The 23,243-nt window shown below is 40.3% G+C and overlaps 1 protein-coding gene across 1 annotated transcript in view; it reads right to left on the bottom strand.

Moving 5' to 3' along the window:
- Nucleotides 1-23,243, bottom strand: part of hnf4b (hepatic nuclear factor 4, beta) — a gene marked incomplete at both ends in the record, with an annotated part of 130,180 nt that overhangs the window by 13,392 nt on the left and 93,545 nt on the right. The window contains 3 exons of the mRNA XM_080432684.1: nt 7,663-7,757; nt 8,481-8,646; nt 11,615-11,772. Of these exons, the coding sequence (XP_080288810.1) occupies nt 7,663-7,757; nt 8,481-8,646; nt 11,615-11,772 (419 nt within the window). The remainder of the gene's footprint in view (nt 1-7,662; nt 7,758-8,480; nt 8,647-11,614; nt 11,773-23,243) is intronic.

The following is a 23,243-nucleotide window of genomic DNA, read 5'->3' as shown; positions in this document are numbered from 1 at the left end:
CTTCCACGCGCTACGTCCTACCAGGGAAACTCACCCCTGTCAGGTGACAAGAAGGTCAGTTGGCTCTCATGCATTGAAGGAAGCATGAGCTCGGCCCTGGCCTCCCTAGGCTGTGGGTGACTGGTGTAGCGCTGGTGTAGGGCTGGTGTAGCGCCCAGGATCACTTAGGAAATTGGCACCGGGTGAAAAAAATGGGTTACAAAAATCGCGGGATAAAAATTTAATAAAAAAAGAAAGAAAAAGAAAAGCATTCATTTCACAGTTAAAATATACCGTCAACATTGAAAAGATGCGTGGTATTGAGATGGGAGGAAATTAAAAGTAAGTAAGTAAAAGTTTAGCAATAGAGCCTCAGTTTTCTTTGCCATTCCCTGCCTTGATTTAAAGTGGAAAAAGTGGAAAGGTGGCTAATGAATTCCCTTCTTTATTGTATTTAAAGCACATTAAAGAACACAAACATTATTGTGAGCAGTATTTTGATTCTGCTGATGATATAATGTTAAATAAAACCTGGTTTACAAGTTGTATCTCCATCTCATGGGAGATAAAGCCTGGAAAAGGACCACCACTGCAAGTGTCTAACCGGAAGTACACACAAAGAACAGAACGTACAGGGCTACAGTACATGTTGTCACTTTTGGCAGTAGCAGTTGTCTAGCCTTTCATTAAAACGTGTCACATACATTGACATGTGGAATATGCGTGTGGGGGCAGCTTGATAATGTGAATTGTGCTTCACAGCGGAGACACTCGCATAGTGTTGCTGTCGGTGCAGAAACCTCGTATGTAGATCTGCTATTTTTGGATTTTCTTTTAAGGCAAAGTCAAATTGATGAAGTATGTCTTTGGGTTTTATAAATATTGAACCAACGAAAAGTATTAACGAGAGCGTGTGACTGAATAATAACTACATCGGATCGAATGGAACGCAGATTCTTTTTACATTTTTTTCCATCTCCTGAAAAGTAACAGCTTTGGACATACATGGTTTCCACCCGACAGCCACGATATTTGGTGACCCCTAAAAGAAATTCATTAGAAAGAGAGCAATGTGGATGGCCTCCGTCTGATTCCAATATGCCCCCACAAAGTCAGACAACAAGGCCCGGTCTCTGAGCAATCAGTCATCAGAGCTGTCCTCTCAGCAACCAATCAGGAGCCTATTAACCCATTCAATCCGGGAACGCATCCGTGTCATTTTAGATTTCTTTGGCTATTCAAAAATAGCAGATCTACAAGCTCATAGCGCGGCACTATGAGATTGTAGATATGCTATTTTTGAAAAATCGTGAAAATGTTTGCAAATCTTTGAATATATAGTTTTAAAGCGAACATTTGAAACTCAAATCTTTGCTTCTGGGGGGGGGTGGGGGTCCCGGGAACAATTTTCTTTTAGATGGGGTTCCACGGCCAAATACATATCTAAAAATGTTTTCTAATCCTAACAGTATGTTGCTATAATCAATCAGTGGTGCTCCAAAATGATATGTATTTGGCTGTGGACCCCCATCTCAAAACATGTTGTTCCAGGGACCCCCCATAAGTACGGATCGGAGTTAAAAATGTTCGCTTTAAAACATATATATATATTCAAAGATTTGCACAAAATGTCCACGATAAAAAAAAAGCAGATCTATAAGCTTGTAGCGCGGCACTCAGTGCCCTCAGTGCCGCGCTATGAGCTTGTCGATCTGCTATTTTTGAATAGCCAAAAAAAATCGTAAAATGACACAGATGCGTTCCCGGTCTTAATGGATTAATCAAACTAGAGCAGCAGCGAGAACAGGAGAGTCCCTTTCTGCTCCAGCGACATGGCCCTGCGTGACAGTGTCACAAATGACTCTTCTATGATACACCAGTTGAGTGATAGATTGAAATAGCCCGATGGTGGTGAGAGAGAAGAGGCTCCAGTCCAGCGATTTCCCAACCTGTGGGCATGGGCCCACTGGTGGGCCGCAAGGTCATTGCAAGTGGGCCCCCAGTAAGATTGTATTGATAATATGACATTTAATATAATGTAAAAATATAAACACACGGAACACAATCGATTGATTGACCGTTAAAATAAACATGCTCTGAAAATGCACGCGGCCCACCCATATGACCATGTGGTCAGGTGGGTGGCCCACCCATATGACCATGTGGTCAGGTGGGTGGGCCACCCATATGACCATGTGGTCAGGTGGGTGGACCACAAACGCTTTTGAGATTTTCAAGCGGGCCCTGAACCAGAAAAGGTTGGGAACCACATGCTCTAATGCTTAATTGTCTCCGCCATGCCCGAAGGCGTGACCAAGACTATGTTTTCGCCCCTGTCCGTCCGTGCGTCCTTGTGTGTGTGTTCGTCAGTCCGTCCGTCCCGTGCGTCTGTGGACAGCTAATCTCCGGCACCGTTGGACCGTTTGTCGTGAAACTGTGCTCACACACTCCCTGGAGGCCAGATTTTTCACATCGGCCTGTTATAGACATATGATTTTTCATATATCCTGATTGGCTAAGATTGGCTTGTTTTGAACAAAATGCCTCAAATCATGAACGCAGTCCAATTGCCGTGAAACTTTGTACGCACCTCCCCACTAGGCCAAGGAAGAAATGCCACCCTTTTCACATTGTACTGTTATAGCGCCACCAGGAGGAAGATTTTTGCTATCACTCCTACAGATTTTGTCCAAACATCACGCATTATCATCCAAGACGGACCTGTCCGATTTTTCATATTACATCTGATTGGCTAAGATTGACTTCTACTACCTAGCCTGGCGGAGACCTGTGCTCCAAGAAGCACATTTTTCTAGTTCATACTCTGTCGTTTGATGGTGTCAAAAATAGCAGATTTACAAGCTCACTACACGTTGCATAAATCAGGCTTAAAAGGACTAGCATAAAAGGTCTGTATGTCTGGGGTGGCTTTGTTTCACTGTATGTGTTGTAAGATATGATGTAAAACAAAACACCTATTAAATCAAAGTGGCTGTCATAATTTACATGTGAAATGTCGCTGTGGTATTCAAGCCGCTTGACAAATAGTGAGGCAGAAATATTCCTGGCCTTCTCTTCAGGGAGTTTAAACTTCGGTTTCTCTTTTATGTAACATTCCCCGGGACAGGGAGCTTGGAGTCGCATGTCTCTATTGAGAACTGCAAAACAAATATTTGCCCATACTCAGCCATGTTAATTATTCATGTGAGGAGGCAATCCATGGTTTCTCTAATCCCATCTCTCTTCCCTGGTTATCTGTGTCAGCTACTGGAAGATAACGCCCAACAGTACATGCACGGTGCACATGTAGGCAAAACGTGTAAAAAAAAAAAGAAAAGTATAAATATGTATACAAATTTCACATGTTATTTCCTCATTTGATGTGTTTTCAGTTTTCACACAGTTAGCCTTTTCACAAGAAAATCAGTTTTGTGTACAGTATTTCACATTCCCATGTGATTATTTTCATACACTCATAAAGATTTTGAGGATGACTGGCTTGGGAATGGCACACACTCCAATGGAAAGGAACCTTAAAGACCATATGAAATATAAAATGTTTTTCACACTTTTAGAGCATATCTGTGGTCTAACTAAAACTAGACTAAAACCAAAACATTTCAGGTGACTAAAATATGACTAAAACGAAATATAATTGTATTCAAAAGACGATGACTAAAACTAAATCAAACCTGGCTGTCAAAATAACACTGTACAGAACCTCTGCAAACCTACTGTAACTTACTGCAGTTTTCTGTGCTGGTAATACGGGACCTCAGTAAAATAACGTTCATCATAATGTTATTGGAGATTACTCTAAAATGCAATTTTTAATGGAGCCTTTGGGCACAACAAAATTGTACCTTGCAAACATTGTAGACGTGACTATTGGCCATAATGGGACTTTTATGTTTATCTTTTTATTTTTAATAGAGCCTTTTATATTTCTTATATGAAACTGGAAGTAGAAAGGTTTTTAATGGTTTTGTTAAAAGGACATTTATGGGAGATTGGAAATTGAGATCATTTTCATGATTGAGAATGTGGATTAAATGTTAAAATGGGCCTATGTCCATAAAGTGTTTTGCAAACATTAACCACTTGAACCCTAGCATTCCTATTCTGGGGGGGGACATTTGTCGGAAATAGCAGATCTACAAGCTCGCAACACATCACAACGCAGTGAACTCACCGCATTGCGAGCTTGTAGATCGGCTATTTTCAGCAAAGAGATGTGATGGGTAGGGAGAAAAAATAGTGACCATGTACAGAGCTGACCCTGGTCAACTAAGTATTAGTTTATGAGTTTAAAATGTTACAAACACTGAGAATTTAACTATGATGTATACTCAGTGGTGGACAGTAATGAAGCACATTTACCTGAGTACTGTACTTAAGTACATTTTCTGAGTGCAGTATCTGTACTTTATTTGAGTATTAATATTTTTGGATACTTATGACTTAGTTACTTTCTACCTCTGCTTAAATCCACATGGAAAGATTATTGTTGTTCACATGTGATTGATGTGAAAACCCAACATGTAAATATCACATATCCCAAAAAACGTGATTGTTTCCACATACTGTGAGCATGTGGTTTTTGGACACGTTTTATATGTTGATTTGTCATTGCTGTCGACCAGAAACCTTGTTTGTACATTTTTCGACTTTGTTCGACTATGTTTAAAACGAATTATTATTATTAAAATAATAATTTAATGTGAAAGTGATAAAGTTTCTCTGTGGGTTTTATAAATATTTAACCAATGAAAAGTAATAACAAGAGCTTGTGACTAAGTAATAACCACATTGGATCCATTGGAACACAGGTTCTTTATTCCATTTCCTGAAAAGGAAGGGTTTTGCACATACTGTTCAAGGTTTCCACCGCACAGCGACAATGTGAGAAATCAACATATAAAACACCTGTATTTGTTTCCATTTAGACCTCGAACCCACTTACGTAACTATACCTTTCAAGCCGGGAACCCCTTTTGGGGTTCTTGTTGCTATGTACAGTATATAACAACATAATTTTTTGGTAATTTTTTTATAAATATTTAAAGTTTTTCAGAAATCTTAGGTCAGGATTTAGAAGCCGTTTTTAAAATCGGCCTCAGGTCTAAATGGGTTAAGCGAACTCCCCATTCAAAGTAATATAAGTCTTGTCTTGTAACCCGGGGGGTGAACAGCTTGAAGCAGACTTTGGTCTAATTTCTCTTTAAAGGGTCAGTTTGGTGCTTTTAGACCAGTAAATGTGAATTTGCCTCTTACAGACCTGTACTGTAGTACTTGGACCTGCAGAGAATATTAGCTTCAACTGTTGGCTGGGATGGGGGCTAGCTTTGCTAGCGTCTTGCTGCTAACATTTATAATGAACACATTATTTAATAATTTGTAGAGTGCACAGCGTTATTTGTGTTATTGAAAAATGCACACTTACTGAACGGGGAAAATAATCCCTGCCTAGTACACCACTGAGGTCTCCAAAGTGCTTGTCTTATCTTATCCTAAATGGTAGAGATACTGTTGGAGACGTCCTGTTTTACTATAAGCTACTGTGAGACAAAGGGCAGTTAACAGTAATTTATTTTCCCACCGGTTCCACAAGTAAGCAGTTGAGCTAAATGATTTAAATTAAGGTCCTAGTAAAGTCTATGCAATAATAAATAATAATGTATTATTAATTAATATTAATATATTAATATATTAATAATTTAATATATATATAGATATAGATATAGATATATATAGATATAGATATAGATATAGATATAGATATAGATATATATGCATGCATGCATACAGTACATACATGCATGCATACAGTACATACTACATATACTTTTACTGTTCCTAGTATTGATGATCTCTTGTATAGTATTGTATGTCTTTATAATATAAAGACATACAATACTATATCAATCAAGACATATTATGTCTTGATGAATTGAATACACAGGAAACAATTTCCACAATGGAAACAAGCCCCCTTTTTGTGTTATCCTTTTAGCATTATTGTATAACTGTACCTTTTGCAAACTGTTATTAAAGTATTCAATCAATCAATAGGTAAGACGCAACGACGCAAAGTCAGGTACAACACAAGTTTGGAATACAGCCTCACTCAGTTATGCAATACCCGTTGTACCCTGTCTGTGTCCCTTTTAATGCCCATATATGAAGATCTCTGTATCTGTCCTTGTCCCTCTAATGCCCATATATAGAGATCCCTGATGTCACCCATATATGAAGTTCTCTGTATCTGTCCTTGTCCCTCTTATGCTTATATATAGAGATCCCTAAATGTCACCCATACTGTATATGAAGATCTCTGTATCTGTCCTTGTCCCCTAATGCCCATATATAGAGATCCCTGATGTCACCCATATATGAAGATCTCTGTATCTGTCCTTGTCCCTCTTATGCCCATAGATAGAGATCCCTGATGTCATCAAGTATATACCCATACAGTATGGGCATATCGGTATGCCTATATATGGGCATAATAACGTTCAAATCAGTGGTTCTGGTGGTCCTCGGCTACACGCATGCCGAGTTTGAAATCCGTCAGTCGACGAACGGTTCATCCCTGTTGTCATCAGTATATGCCCATATATGGTCATGCCCATAGGTTATTGCTTGGGATGTCACCACTAGTGGCCCCAACACTACAAGGACCTTAATATAAATAATTTAATTCCTAAAGATTTGTGCAATCTCTAAATCAGAAATGGCAATATTTGCTTATGCCTCATGGTTGGAATAGGCACAAGATCATTTGTGATTCATTAGAATGAGCTTTTTACCACCGGCTATTCATTTTAGCGTCTGCTTTTTTATGGCCATGCTGTGTATTGTTCACAATGGTAAAAGTTACTGCAAAAGTAACTGCCGAAATTAGGACATTCATAAATTATGACCCTTATGTAACAGCAAAATGCATTTCTGTTAGGGATTACTACTCTTTCAAGACCACCAAGGTCAGTAAATATTAGCACAATGAGCCCTGGGCTGTGACCATAAACCTGTGACAGACAGGCTTTTAGGAGTTACTTTAAAATGCCCCATACTTAGTTAATATTCTCTGTGGATCACGTACAACAGGAACGTAAGATAGAAATTATACTATGTATGTCTACAATTGTCAAACGTACTCTTTCATGCAGTGAGATATTTGTGTTTAACCATTTTGGTTTGTATTTTAGTTTTTTAGCTGGATCACATTTGGACATTGATAGATTATGTTGATGGTCCTAATTTTAAATGGACACCTAGAGGTGTGCATAGACGTATCTGCATTAGCACCTTCTAGTCGACAAATGTATAGACAGACTGACATAGTACATACATGCATACATACGTACGTACGTATACTGTACATACTGTATACATGCATGCATGCATGCATGCATGCATGCATGCATGCATGCATACATACTGTACCTTACATGCATACATGCATACATACATGCATACATACATACATACACGCGCAGGCATACAACGCCTTATTAGCTGTGCTGTATATCGTCTCTTTTTGCTACTTTTGAACATGTTTTCAAAATGTTTTAACATTTCCTTTTTTCTTTTTTTCTTTTCCTTTTTGATTTTTTGGGTAAATGTTGCAGCTACAGTATAACGCCAGGTTGACGGTGGTTAAATTCGACTTGTGCTTCTCACCTTCCTTTCTCATCCCCGCTCTGAAACATTTCCGTAGCCTGCAGCAACGACACTGGTTCCTTTTGTCTTTGTCCACGACACATTGCCTGTTGAACCTGACAAAATAGACACAGACACACACACACACACACACACACACACACACACACACACACACACACACACACACACACACACACACACACACACACACACACACACACACACACACACACACACACACGCATGCACAAAGTTCGTTATACAGTTCCTCTCATGGGAAAGCAAGAGCCCACAGCTATATCTCACCATTGATTTTTCAATCCTCTGTCATTGCATATAGGTTATTGCTTCCATGCCTGGGCAGATCCCAGTGACTATGACCCACAAGTTGTTTTCTTCTATTCTCTGGTGCTACCTCCTCTATGATGGATCTTTCACCTACTTGAATCATCACACTGTACAACTTAGTTTTTTGTGAGTGCCCGGGGTCAGGTTGGTTGTGTTTCATTTAGCTTCACAAAGCTATCTGTCATCGTTCAATTCAACCACTAATGGAGTTGTCAATTTGGTGTCACTATCTTGGGCATGTCATTATAGATGAAAATGTTCTAGAATCTTTTCTATGGATTTAAAAAAAGAATAATAATAAAAAAAGGAGAATAGCCGATCTACAAGCTCACAATGCGTCACGTTGCAATGCGTTGTGAGCTTGTAGGTCGGATATTTTCGCTTTGTGTCGCACGTCAAAGTATATAAGTGGTTCATTTCTTGACATATAATTTTCTTGACAGATACAATCTCCCTAACCGATGTCCCTGTGTCGTGTGACATCTTACCTGCAGGTATAGGTGTGGTTTTTGCGGACACTTCTCCTGAAGAAGCCCTTACAGCCATCACAGCTGAATGCTCCATAATGCTTCCCGGTGGCTCTGTCTGCACAGATGGAACACACGCTCCCACTGGGCTGCAGCAGTAGAGAGGTGCGTGCTGAAACGCTTGACTCTGTCAATTAACACATGATATTAGGGGTGAGACAGTTAATCAAACTAATTGATTGCATCGATTATAATTCACCTCTTTTTTAGGTTTTTGTGACAAAGCTTAAATGGATAATCAGTTTGTTGATATATATTAAAAGATATACATTTTTTCTATTATTCGATCAATCGGAAAAGTAATCGATATAAAAGTCACTAACAACATAATCGATAGTTGCAACCCTACAAAATAGCCACATCAAGACTTACAGTAGAAGTTATGATTTAATTGACACTATTATATTCTCTATGTGCATTTTAGATAGCTGGTTTTGAAAATTACTTACGGATTTTGATATTCCATGCAAGGTTCTTATTGATAAAATCAATTTATTATTATTGTTATGATGATGATGCCATCATGATGAGGATTATTGATGTATAATGCATTTCTCATATTCATTGCCGGAGGCAAACAACAGACATCTTTGAAATAGAGACAAGAAAGGTAGTGTAACAGGGGGTGGGGACACTGTATGACTTTTAAGACACGGGCCCCCTTTTGTTTGGCTGCCAATGAATAAATAAACATCTGTGAGGCTGAACTAACAAGCCCCACAAGCATCTGAGACAGATCATTTAACTGAGAGAATGTCAGGATTGTGTGACAGCAGATAAGCACCAACACTATCGCTGGGCAGTTAACTGGAAATATATCGAAACTGATATTTAGAACCAATAACCGACTTAATCTTGCTCGTGTAGGTTACTGTATTAGAATAATAGATTTATTTTATAATCAGCTAAATTGATTAGCCTGATTAACCATTTACCTCTGTATTATACTTTTTTGTGGTGGCATACAAAAAAATCTAAAATAGTGAAAACAAAAAGTTTGAAATAATCATGATATTGATTTGAAGTCATATCGTCCAGCCCTAACCTGCACAGTGGCTCTATTATGATCTCCTCTAGGCCAAAGGCCAGTGACAGATTATGTTTGTGTGTGTGTGTGTGTGTGTGTCTGTCTGTGTGAATCCAGACCTAATCTTGCAAACAGTGGGATGGATCAGCTTCAACCTTTTTGTGCACGCTGTCAGTAGGACAAGGAAGTCACTCAACCAAATTATTAATCAAAATGTTTTTTTTTCATCATAACTACACTGGGCAAGAATGGCTCCTGAAAGTGTCTAAGCGAAAGTACATGAAGTACTGCCCAAGGTAGTTACGTTGATGCTATGCAGATCTGCTTATATTCCCAGGGCATGAAAATCGTGTTGATAGGACAAAAAAGACCTAGGGAGGCCTACAAACAACGGAAGTCCCGCCCTATAGACAATTTCTGCCGTAGTTCTTTACCAGGCTTTTTTTTTTCACATGAGAAAAAGTTGGAAACGAGGTTAGATCATGAAACAACTCCTCATGTAGGCCACTACACTAACCCGATTTTCCGCCATTTAGCATTTTCTTCAAAACAAACTTTTTGCTACTACTCAGTCATGCGATACGCCATGTTTTTGCCGGCCTCCAAAATGGCTTTCACTTGCCACAAATGTTGAACCGTATGTCGTAAAAACTTTATTTCCCCCGTAACTTCCTCGGGCCCTGACGGCTGCAACCCACAACTTACATGCAGCCGTGGGTAGCCTGCCCGGCCTGGCGGAGATATGCAAGATATCCTAGTTCATCACTGCCATGAGGCAGAAGAATTACAGTAGCAGGCGCACAACATTCTCATATAGAAATGTGTTGGTTGTGAGCCTGTGGTTTACTATAGGAAGCATGAGGGCACTGTTTCACAAGTCTGGCACGGGCTGTGCTAGGAGTGATAATAAAAGCAGGGTCATAGGTAGAGATATCTCTGTGGCTGCCAGACTTATAGCCCTCTGAGGAGCCCTGCTACTTATTACTCAGAGGAAGAGGAAACTCAACATTTAATTAAAGCAGTTAGAGGTCAGTAGTAAGCCAAAGTCCACAACCCTCCTCTGGCTAATTTTACATTGGGAGCTCTTTTTTTAATTCAATCTCTCTCCATGTTGCTCTAAATTGCCTCCTGTCAGTATTCGATTGCTACAGGATTGTCTCTCTTATAACCACTGACCATCAAATACACTCCATTGGCGTAGTGTTCCCGCGCTTGCATGGACAATGGCTCCAGGCTGTAATGTATGTAAATTGCACACTTAGTTTTGGGAGACAGAGCAGCCAGGGATTACAATTTAACAAGGAGAATGCTTTCTGTGCTCAAAGATCGGGTAGATTGAATCAAGAGATTAGAATACATCTGCCTTGCAGTTATCTGCATTTGAAGTGCAGTCTACTGGTAAAGCATCTCCTTTAAAAGTGCCAAAGAAAGGCTCTGATTCAGCACAAACAGAGCCTTAATGATAACTGGAAATTAGATTATGAGGGTTGGTAGAGGAGGGAGGAATGAGGTATTTCGAGCGCTCTTGTCCTTCTTGTGGGAATAATGATTGGTACTTTTGCAGCGTTTTGCGGAATGAGAGCTGAGGTCACTGCAAAGGCACATTTTTGTGTCTATGTCATGAGAATGTGGAATATGGCTGCTGTGTCTGTGAGAGTCCTGTGGCAAAGCACCACTGGTCTGCGCAACGCTTGCGAGCGGCCAATACAAACACACATAAAAAACAATTATTCACCCATTTCAGATTGCTCCATTAAGGCTTGGACTGAGTGGATTTACAGTGCTGAGACAGCCTCACATCACTTTACTTACTTTATTCATTTATTTGAGAGGGACGGCATATATTAATGAACAATGCAGGGAACAGTACAGTACAGTTAAGAAAGCGGTGTGAATACTGTATATAAGGAGTTAACAAGAATGCTAACCCTACATGTCCCTGACAACAATAACAACAAGCATCATCGTTTGTTGAGTTCTTCCTCAGTTCTTGTTTTTGTTACTACTTTTATTGGTACAGTATCTGATTAGGTGACAGTGAATGAGCTGAGAGTGTCACCAAACGTACCTGCTATGCTTGTTTCCATGTGCAGCACCGTGAGGTTGTCAAATGCCACCACGGTGCAGGACCCATCAAGGGAGCTGGTATTATAATCACTAGAGTCTAGTTTCTGCATGGTCCCAGTCAGCTTCATGGCTCTCATCAGTATGTTGACGCAGGCGGAACTAGAGCCAGTTGTGTTGACAGAGTTTTTGAGATGGGCCGGCGTACTCCACCGACATTCACAGTGACGTCCAATTCACCTATTCAGTGAAGCTTCCATTTATCGGAGGCCCTCACTCACGTTCTCTTTCTCTCTGTCTCCTCTTTTACACAGCTTTTTTGGTAGTTTTCTCCTTTGTCCTCTTGATCTCGTCTCAGTCAGTTAATATAATAAATTCTTCATTTCATCATCTCTTAAACACTGTCATGGTGGATTGACAGACACTCACCAAGGCTCCACTAGAGTGACCTTTAGTCTAGATAAGGGGCAGATCCTAAACTGTTCCCCAGAGGAATGAAATGAGGTGTGTGTGGGGGAGAGAAAAATACTGAGATTTGGCCCCGCTGTCTGTTTGTTGGTCTCTTATCACAGCGAAACACAATAAAGGGGAGGGTTGGTAAACATGACTCACTCTCAGTGACCCAAAGCAGCTCATACAGTAAGCTAGATCACAGGTTTTCATAGTGAAGGAACCAGGGGGACCAAGTGGAAAGGAGAGGAAAATGTAGATTTTTCTTTTGTTTTCAATTGAATTTGAATTCATAAGATAATTGTGGCAGTTTAGCCAGTTTCAACCTTGTGTCCTTATTTTGAACATCATTATCAAAATCTAGTGGTGTGTCGTGAGCTTGTAGATCAGAACATTTTGCTAAACTTTTAACAACACAAATCTTCTCTTATGGGGGTTCCAAGCTCACAAAGTGTCGCACTGCGACGTGTTGTATGCTTGTAGATCAGCTGTTTAAAATTTTGGGGTCCTTGACATGAAAATGTTTGCGAACCACTGATGTAAATGAATGAGGGAAAGTATTGGACATGGCCAAAGGTCACTGATGTTACTGCAATGTGATATCTATAGTGTTTTAATCTCTTAAGCCTAATACGATCAGAGATCCTCTGCCTACTGATAAGTCAGGTGAAATCTAAATTCAATGTAGGGGCTCAAACTGGGTGGAAACAATTGTGAGATTAAAAAAATGGCTGGATTGAAGGGGAGCCAATGGCTAAGTGGTTAAAGCGCGTGCCATAACGGCTTTGATGCAGCCTGACAGTGAGTCCTGGGTTCGACTCCTGAGCCCGTTAGACTTTTGCTGTGTGTTGCACCCCAACTCTCTCCCTGTTTCCTGTCTCTCTTCACTGTGGCTATCAATAAGGGCAGAAAAAAAATTATATTAAAAAAATATATATAAATTAGAATTTACACCATGAAAATGGTGATTCTGTACAGCACAAAGCAGAGGTGGAGGCTTGTGCATTAATGTGCAATCACCGGTTCCTAATTAGTCAAGCTTTTAGGTTAGGAGAAACGTGTTATTGAATTGAGAGGCTTTGTCTGTTGCCACAGACGTTGATAAGCACGACTTCTTTCACAATATGTGACGCTTCTTTGTTCACCTTTGTCCATACTGGGAGTGCCATCAGCTGTTTGGTTCTATTGATTAGTACCTGAAATGATAATACATGTTTGCAAATATAACTCTCCCGTGAACTTTTGGTACAGATACTGAACTACAGCACAGTGGTCGTTCCCAAAACCTGATAGGGGTCCGCTTGAAAAACTCAAAAGTGTTCGCGGCCCACCCACCTGACCACTTAACACCCAGCTATTTGGCTGGGTGGGCCGCGCGCATTTTCAGAGTAAGTTTATCTTAATGATCAATCAATCGATGGAACAATGGAACTAACTTTGTATACTTTTAAGTTCCTATTTATCGGTATCACAATGAAAACAACATTTTCAAGGTTTTAAAGAAAAAATACCATAACATTTATTTTTACATTCATTTTGTAATAATCTCTGTTTAAATTGAATCATTTTGCCAATTGATTCCTCCCCACATTTTGTGTGTTATATCCTACTGATCCCCCACCGGCAGTAGAGCCTTAGTCCTACTTCTCCCACGCAACGCTCCGATGACAGGTGCTTCCCCAGCCCGTAGAACACATGCAATGGCAAATATCACCCTCCCTGTCTGGCTACCTTCCCCTGAACACGAGTCAGTTGTGTTCGTATAGACCAGTGGTTCTCAAACGTTTTCATGTCAAGGACCCCCAAATTGACACTTATTAGCCCGCGGACCCCCATTTGAAAAGATATGCCAAGGACCCCCATAAGAGAAGATTTTTTACGGCTCTAGCAGTGCTTTTCAACCATTTTAATTTCAAGGACCCCAGGTTTGACATGCATTAGGCTACGGACCCCCATTTAATGCCATTTCTATCTCTGGGACCCCAGTTTATGTTGTAAAATCAATGTTAATTTAACTCTGAGAGGGTAAAATGGAACCAAATGGACAGTTACAATTTGGTTCCTAACTATCATTTAGCTGAGGACCCCCTGGAACTCCCTCAAGGACCCCTGGGAGTCCCCGGACCCCACTTTGGGAACCAATGGTATAGACGCTCGATAAAGCCGGATGCACCACGGTGGATTTGAACCTACACCCTCCGTGGTTGTGGGCACGCACTTTACCACTGCGCCACCCGAAAATCTCCAATAATCAAATTGTTCCTTCGACACTGTATTCTAATAATCTAATGCTGTACAATACAATATATTTTATATTAAATTCAGGTTTAACTGTAACTTCACAAACTGAGCAGGCTGAACAGCACACTTTAGTCAGGGTTCCCCGTAGACCCTCAAAGATGATTTTTTTTTCCAAACATGGGGACAGATGAACAGAATATTCTATGATCATTGTGTTGGGGCAGAAGTTTTGAAAAAAGCAAAGAAAAAAAGAATGGTGATAAAGGTGAACGTGGCCACGCCAGTTTTACAAATTATAACAAATTATACGTCAGACCACATATGAGCTTTTCCAGTATGGATATCCATCATACTTTGGAGTAATGGGATTTCCTGGGTGAGCAGCACTCCTTCCTTGAATGTCACGCTAGGCCGCAGGTCAGACCTCCCCTGGCAGTGGCTCTTGCACTCCAGCTTTGTTTAGATGATTGATTGATCATAAAGACCTGTAAGTCATTGCAGGACCGTAGAATGGGCTTCACTGCCCAGTCAGATTATATTAGCTGGAGGATTCAAAATGACCCGCACGTTTTGATTGTGTTTTCTTTCCGATACGCAAGCACTGATCTCAACAAGAGAAATTGAAAGTAGTATTACTGTTATTTGTTGGGCTAATTTATAGATCTGGGTTATACATTTCTTGATGTTTCTTGCCAAGCAGTTAGGAATTGATAAAGATAAAATAAAATCTAACGGTTCATTTATGGGTTAGGGTCCATGGGTTATTATGGTGCGAGTTATTAAAAAATAAAGAAATGCACAAATGCGCTGAAGCCCATGGTGTGATTTGTGCAGGCACCGTTGTAATTCGTCCATGAGTGTCCATTATAATATGCTGATGGCTTGCTGGCCGGCGCCGTGGGAAAAATCTGTGGGTGCTGTATGTAGCAGTGACATCATTCAAGACCAGAATTAACTGGCTAGTATTTTCTCTGTCCACCAGGGAGAGACAGAGTACAGTATTTGTAGCTAAACATGGCTTTAGTGTAGTCTGCAGAATTGACCAGAAGTCCCATGAACAATGAACAGTCCTACAAGCAACATGAGAGCTTAATAACTTAAATGTTTGTTGTGGCTGAGTTATATTAGGAAAAGCATCAAGCTTGTAGTTAAAAAGAAGAAGAAGAAAAAAAGCTCTATTCAAAGCCTGTTGGTGTCCATGTGTGTGTTGGAGGTAGGTTGACCTGCCTGTCTGTCTGTCGAAAGCTCTGATGGATGAGGACTGAGCTCCAGTATTTTAGGGTGAGGGCCTTTGTGATTTTAGAGGGTAGTGTAGTGAGTGCAGCAGAATTGGTCTTGGCCACAAATCAGCACTTCTGACTGTAATGTCGGTTGGGCTATTAACCTAACATAAATAAATAATGTCACTGGCACCTCTAAGAGTGGGAACCGGAAACTTTAGGCAGTGCACATCTAATTTTCTTGTCAGGGTGAGTCAAATGAAATTAACTTTTAATCTGAATCACTTGCATGGAAGGCTTCATTTTGATGTCCTCTACAGTGCACAGACTAGCACAATAGTCATTGGAGATGCAGGATGCATACAGTAACTGATGCTTAAAAAAAATACCCTAGGTTTCAGTAATACAGGTGAAATGAAATGTAGTCAGTTTGAGATAGCCCACCCCAAGAGTGTTGTTAAAATCAATGACTGCTTGGTAGAATAACCTGACCTGCACTCAAAATAGGAGAAGTGATTTCCTTGACTTGCGTTGCTATGACCTAAGGTGCTCTAAGTAATGTTTTTTTTTGTGTTATAAAGTTCAGTCAGTAGGCCTAACGGGGATCTCCCCATCTCTCCAGCTCTTTTGTAAACACAAATTATATTTATCCAATCAGGAGAGAGAAACCATTTATCAGCTTCAATATTATAGTATTCCAATTTGTTACTTTAATAGTCATTGAACAGTAACATTCAACTGCTTAACATTTTACTAAATATTGATGACATACAGTAAGTCAATATGAATTCATGAAACATTCAGTTAGCACCACTGCTTTGGGAAGAACTCATTGTTCAGGTTTTTCTGACTCCTCAGTAACTACAAATGGTACAATTACTTCTTGAATAATCCTATTTTCACAATGACATATTATTGTAGTGAGCATTAGACTAGGTTTTCAAAGATAAGAGCAACAACTGTGCTTAATTTGAAAAAACAACAACATAAAATCTTAAAATATCTTGTAAAACTAGTTTTGTGTTGATTGTTGTGTGTAGTGGCACACAAAAGACCATCACTGAATCCATCAGTATTATCTTGGATTATCAGATACCGTAAGAGATAGCAGGAGTGCAAATAAAGGTTGTGGCATTCGTAAACACTACGCCATCCTTTATTACAGCAAGGGAGAAGAATCTGCCATCACTTCTTAAACCTTTTCTCTTCTTCCCCCCGTTCTCCCTAGCCTGTCATTCTGAGTTGACTGTCTGCCATGCTGTCTGCCTGTCAATCTGTGTTCTCTGAGAAACATCAAGTCTGGCCCTCTCTCACATAAATAATTAATATTATTCCAGAATTACAATAGACTTATTTCTGTATGCTACTCCAGTTGTTACTTTATAGGTGAAACAGAGCAGTGCTGCACAGTGGGTACTGGCAAAAAACGAAACTAAACAAAAAACCAACATGAATGAAAGCAAATACTGTAGATATATGAACTGCAGATTTGTTCTTTAGATAGAGCATTTCTCCAGAGCATTTCTCCAGTCTATCACAATGAGGTATGACATGTTTGTCTCAGTAAATCTGATTAATACGGCCAGATCCCAACACTCCATCTGAATACCAATGTGATGCTGTATCCTCAGAGATTACCATGTTCCCCTTTTATGAAAGGAAAACAAAGGGAAAGAGCAGTGTTTTGTAGTTGTAGTCCAAAAATGGAGGTAAAAAAAATAATAAAACAAAGCAGCAAAAATTGGTTATAAAAGCATGGTAAGCGTATGATTTAGAGGGGCAATAAAGAACGGAGAGGTGGTCATTCATCATAGCGGCTAGCTCACCGGGAGAGGGGCTGTCACAGACATGGCCAGGTCTAAGAGGCAGTTTTGGAGACAACCTCCAAGAGAGCCTCCAACAGACCCCCGAAACCTCCTTTATCCAATGCCTTTTCCAGATGGACACAGATAGACCATGGTTTGTCTTCAGCCAACCATCTCCATCATCACAATGCTACTCAGAACCACATAGTCTGTGCAAGAACCACACTAAAGGCCCCACAACAAGGGCTGTAACAAGCCCCTCTGCTGGTGATCCGTTTACACTGTATGAATAAGAGAAACATGAAGTGTACAGTACAGAGGATACGGAGCTTAGTGGTTAGAGTGTCCGCCCTGAGACTGGGAGGTCGTGGTTCAGTCCCTGGGCCGAGTCATACCAAAGACTAAGAAAAGGGTATTGAATGCCACCGTGCTTAGCACTCAGCATCAAGGGATGGATTTGGGGGTAAGTCCCTGCGACATAGCGTCATGTCCAGGGGGCGTACATCAATCTACCTCACGCTAACGAAACAGGAGATAGGCTCCTGACCTATGGGCCACACGGCTCGGGAACCATGCTGTAGATAGTTGATTGACAGATGGAATATAATACAGAAATAATGCGAATACATTGTTCAGCAGATGCCTCAGATCATTTTGGAACATTATTCATGCTCTTCAGTCCATTTCTGCTCGTAGATGTGCGGTTTATAAGATTTTGTTTACATTTTTGAAAACCGAAAAAGTTGGTGCTGGCTGTGAAGGTGGATAACAAATTCCTTAAAGGCTATCAAATGTGTTGTGCCGGTGAGTCTATAGCAAGAACAATAAATAATTCTTTTTTTGACCGGGCATCTGTTTGAGACTGGCATTTATTGAAAGATGTATACAGATAAACAAAGAGCACAGTTCTTTTGTTAAACAAAATCACAAAAAATGTTTTCATGTTTACATGAAATCAATTTTCTTTTCCAATTAAGATGCGTATGATACAGTGTCAGAGCTTTTCTGTGTAGTGTTTACACACTGGCAACTAGTGTGATAAAAGCATACATGATGATTGTATATCTAATTACCAGATTTTCTGTAATTTTCCTGGACAAATTAGCCAGCAAAAAATGCTTCAATTTACTCCAGCACCACTGGGCAGACTGTTTAACCACTTGAACCCCAGCATCCCTATTCTGGGGGGGAACATTCTCCAACAGATTCTACACCAGATGTGGTGTAGACGGAAAAAAAGTGGTCCAACTACAGTTGCAACTCGGGTCCGTTTTACTAAGACTAGAGGGTTTAAGTGGTTAAGATAGCAAACTTTTTGAATTGTTTACAAAGTTTTATACTGGGGCGCCAGACGGCTGTCAGGCTTCAGCGTGTTGTTTAGAGAGGCTGTGTTCCAGTGTGAATCCTTGTTGTCTTCCACAGTGACATGTCTATGTTCACTGTACTTCTATGACAACATGACAACACCACCACAGCAACAGAGAATTATACTCCTGCATATTCTACTTTAGGAGTAGAATATCGTTGTTGTCAGGCAGAAACCTTGTATCTCCTTTTAATATGCTTGCATAAATGAGTGCCCTATTTTATACGTATGACGGCGTCGTGCAAAAATAGCCGCAAGCTCACTACGCGTTGCATTGCAACAAGTTGTAAGCTTGTAGATCATCTATTTTCGCTTAATGTGAAAAAAACGAATAAATGGAAATGACAATAAGGGACACGAGGTTGAAAGTTGTTTAAAAAAATGTATTATAAATATTTAACCAATGAAAAGTATTAACAAGAGCTTGTGACAAAAAAATTACTACATTAGATCCATTAAAAAAAAACGTATTTCCTGAAAAGTAGCTGTTTTGGCCATACTGTGCAATGTTTACGCACGCCAGTGACGACATCAACCATTATATTTGAATATCAGTCCAAAACATGAGATAACTGTGAAGTACCGTTGACCCCACGGAGAACCTCTGCATTTTCTCACTCAATCATAGTGATGGAACAAATTGGATGTATGAAAACCCATTGTTTCCTCCTGGTGGCTCACAGAGCCGCCCAGCACAAACTCATGTTGACAGGATCTGTTATGGTGATTACGCCCATATGTAATATCCTTTAAAGTTGCCGGGTCACGGTGTCACAGACATATGCTAAAATGTCTGCAAGTGCTGTTCATTAAGTCTCATAATGTTGAGTTCACTACATGTGGGCGGAACAGACTGCTGCCAACAGAAGGTCATGAACGATTCCCCCTCTACCTCTTTCCGTGTCGGAAGTGGGAAAATATGTCATTTTGTGGCTCTCTGAAGATTCTTTCATATGCCACTCATCTGTTTTAGCTATTTCGTCTTTTTTTTTTTGTTATGTCCACAGGAAACGCAACATTCCAAACACTGTTGTTTAGGCCCTGTGTTCCATCTTCATTATCAAGTGCTAATAACTTTCATTTGGAACACTTCCTTTATGTGCAACTCTCCGAGGAGTCGTTGGGTGAAATGTGGTTTGAATACTGGTGCAAGCATCTCACTCTTCTCCCTCTTTTTTTGTGAAAATGTACCTTTTGTGAGATCTGAGTGTGCCCATGATTGCTAATAAAAGGGAAAACATATGAAGATTTCTCTGAAGAAGGATAAAAAAAAATCCCCTGTCCAAGGTCCTCTGTGAACCAGCGTTTTAATTAAAACCACTTGCTCCCAAACTTGTACTTAATGTTTCCCATTAGTCATGTTTGAGGGATTACAGACAGCTCGAATCAAAGTCAAGGACTAAATGGAAAATGCAGATGTGCGAACAATGTGTCTCATTCAATAGCCATCACAGCTGTTTAGTTCGCAATTATTAAAACATTTTTTAACTTGGATTGACATGGTTTCCTAATCCCACTTGCAAATAGAAATGAGTTTTGGTGGAAAAAAGCAGAGATTGTGGCAAAACTGTCCTTTGTTCAAGGTTAGCAAGTGAGGAACATGGGAAGTTGACAGTGTTGTTTTTGTTTTAAATTTTTGTTTCCTACTTTTCCATCCACATTAGCTGTATGACTTCATAAGCACGGGACAGTCCCAGTCTTTCCTGTTTCATTTAATGTTATCTTCACTTATAATGGAGGTTGACATTATTTTCCTTATGCCCGCATATGTGACCACTGATTACGAAACGATGTAAGTGGAAACAGAATATATATTATAGCATATAGCTTTTTATGAAAAGCCACCATGATAAATCTGTTAAAAGTGATCTACAAAACGGAACAATTTATTATTATTTTAACAAAAAGGCAGATCAACAAACTGAGAACACGTCGCATTGTGACACATTGTGAGCCTGTAGATCGGCTGTAGATTTGTCGTACAATGAAGTATAGGGCTTAAGTGGTTAAGGTGGCTATTCTGAAACAGCACATGTGCTGGGATGTTTACCAGTTTGACCTAATTCAAGTCAACAGGCAGAGGAACATAAAAGAGAGAAGTGCTAAGCAACACTTTAATTGGATCATCTGGGCAGCGAATCACTTTCATATGGGCCTCATGCATGCATGTGATGGGCCTGCTATCGGGTTCAGCCTTCTGAGTAGATTTTGTCTTATGTGCGTTGTGAATTGTTAGTGTGACCCTTGGCCTGAGGTTATTATCCCTGACATAAAGGCCTCCTAGATTCTTCCCCAAACGCTTCAGGATAGAGGTGAGGGCAGGCTGGATTAAGTCTACCCCCTCACTCATTACCTACTGCCCTGGTCTGAAACATCATATCCACACATGCTGAACCTGGCAGAGGTTCAGTCCATTTGAAAAGCATGCCTGTACATTAATTAGGCGGGCCACGTCCAGGTATATGTCTTTAGTTATGTACCCCATGTTTGACCTTTACAGAGATTTTCTTTTTTGATCTAGTGTTTATTCCAGTCCTGGGTCTGACTGGCCTGCTGAGATTCATGAAATACACCAAATGATGCATCTGCAGAGTGATTCACTATTTAAAATGCAGATAGAAGTAGTGTTCTCCGCAAGCAGGGGCTGAAACATTTCTCTTTGGTCCTTGCTTCTCAAGGAGAGCGAAAGTGGAAGCAAGTGAGGGATGGAACAATAATTTATCCAGTACATTGTACCCAGCGTTTAATAAGAACGGAAGGCAAGATCAGTAATGGGTTTGGTCATTGGCCCAATGTGATTATTAAGAATGGTCGCTGATAACGCACATAGTATGACGTATTGGAATGATGACATTTGTATCACCTCTTTGCCTTTCTCCTCTCTTTATGTTTGCGAATTAGCCGCCTGCCAGTTCACCAGCAGATTTGTGGACAGGAGAGAGAAAAGAACAAAAAAATAGAAGGGGAATGACTCTGTGGAAGAGGTTCACATCCAGGTATGAGAGTGAGGTCTTTCTTTTTTCCCCTCTTTTTTTTCAGCTTTTCAAGATTTTGGCATATTTATGGGGCATTACTGTAGGAGCGGGCTGTTTAATGTTATTTGCAGAAAGCACACATTGTTCACATCAAGCTTGCGAAAAGCTGAAGGCACGGCCATGTCAGCCATGACCTCGCTGTTACAGGGCCCAACTTCATGAAGTAAAAGGGGTTCAGTGTTTGTGAGAACTACACACGGTTAACAATGGGACCAGGTTGCAAACTGACAACTGTGGACTGGACTACCTTGTCCTGTGAAGTGTCCTAAGGCCTACTACTGTATAACCGAGAGCCTTCATATGAGACAATACCTTAATCCAGGGGTTCCTTACCTGTGGTCACTAATTACAGGCCTCATTAGGCTAAATGCTAAACATATAGCACAAAGTCATGTTATATTTTTTAGTCATTATAAGAGTATGTGTTTAATTTTTTTAAATGTATTTACTGGTATGTCATTTAGACTACTGATTTCCTATTAGCACATAGTCCTAAGTAATACTGTATGTCAAATCATTGCCAATAGTTCTACACACAGGTGTTTTGATACGGCTTAAAGCCACTGAGTAACAGTGACTCTTTTGGTTCAGATCAGTGGCTGTGGAATAACATTTCCCCCAATATTTTGTAAACGATATCACGCTATACAATAGCAGGGTCAATAGCGAGGTGTAAAGACGCCATCCTGAGAGCAGAAGTGCAACCACTGACCCTCGGGATCCACTTACAACTAAGACGTGGTGTGCTTTTACTATGGCTGGCCAAATGTGAAATAAATAAAAAGAATAGGCTATACCCTTGGTCCCTTGCTCTTTGTTAAAACCATATCTCTGCTGCTCCATTGCCCCCAGCTACATTAAATCCCATTAAATTCACCTTCATTAAAGCAGTCCTCTGCTCCTTGCAGCAGACCTAATGCGGGCCTCTCAAGGACAGAACAGTAATGAGGGTGGACTGGATTTAACCTTGAAGACTACAGGTTTTCATTTCCAAATCAATAACTTATGGTTCAAAACCGCCACGAGATCCAGGCTGTAATTTTCAAGCATTAATTGTGTGGATTATGTTTCTCCTGCAGTGAGAAGGTATTTAACTTTAAACTGCAGTGTAGATATTGCGTTTAACTTTGAATCCCCCCCCCCCCCTCTCTCTCTCTCTCTCTCTTACACACAATGGGAAATGACAGCTTGCACATTTTCTATATCAGTGAGTTTATGTGCATGTGTACAGTTTGCTGCACAGATGGGATAGCTTAGACAGATTGTATTTCAAAGAGCCATTATGCTGTGTGTAAACAATTAGGCCATCGGTGCAATTTTCTTTCCTGAAGCCAAGCAGCGGGCAGTTTGGCTGAAATGTCTCCTTCTCCTTCGTTTGAGGTTGCAGTCCAGTGTCGTCATTCACTCCGAAGTGGTGGAGACATCACACAACTCCATCACAGCCATTTTGATGCAGTCTCAGGCAGTCACCTGCTGTCAGAAGAAGTAGGAAGTTGTAAATTATGAATGAAACAAG

Source organism: Gymnoscopelus braueri, assembly GCF_963280865.1.
Source record: "Gymnoscopelus braueri genome assembly, chromosome: 1".
NCBI lineage: Eukaryota > Metazoa > Chordata > Actinopteri > Myctophiformes > Myctophidae > Gymnoscopelus > Gymnoscopelus braueri.
The sequence above is the reverse complement of the archived record's forward strand: the minus strand, read 5'-3'. Positions and strand labels throughout refer to the sequence as shown.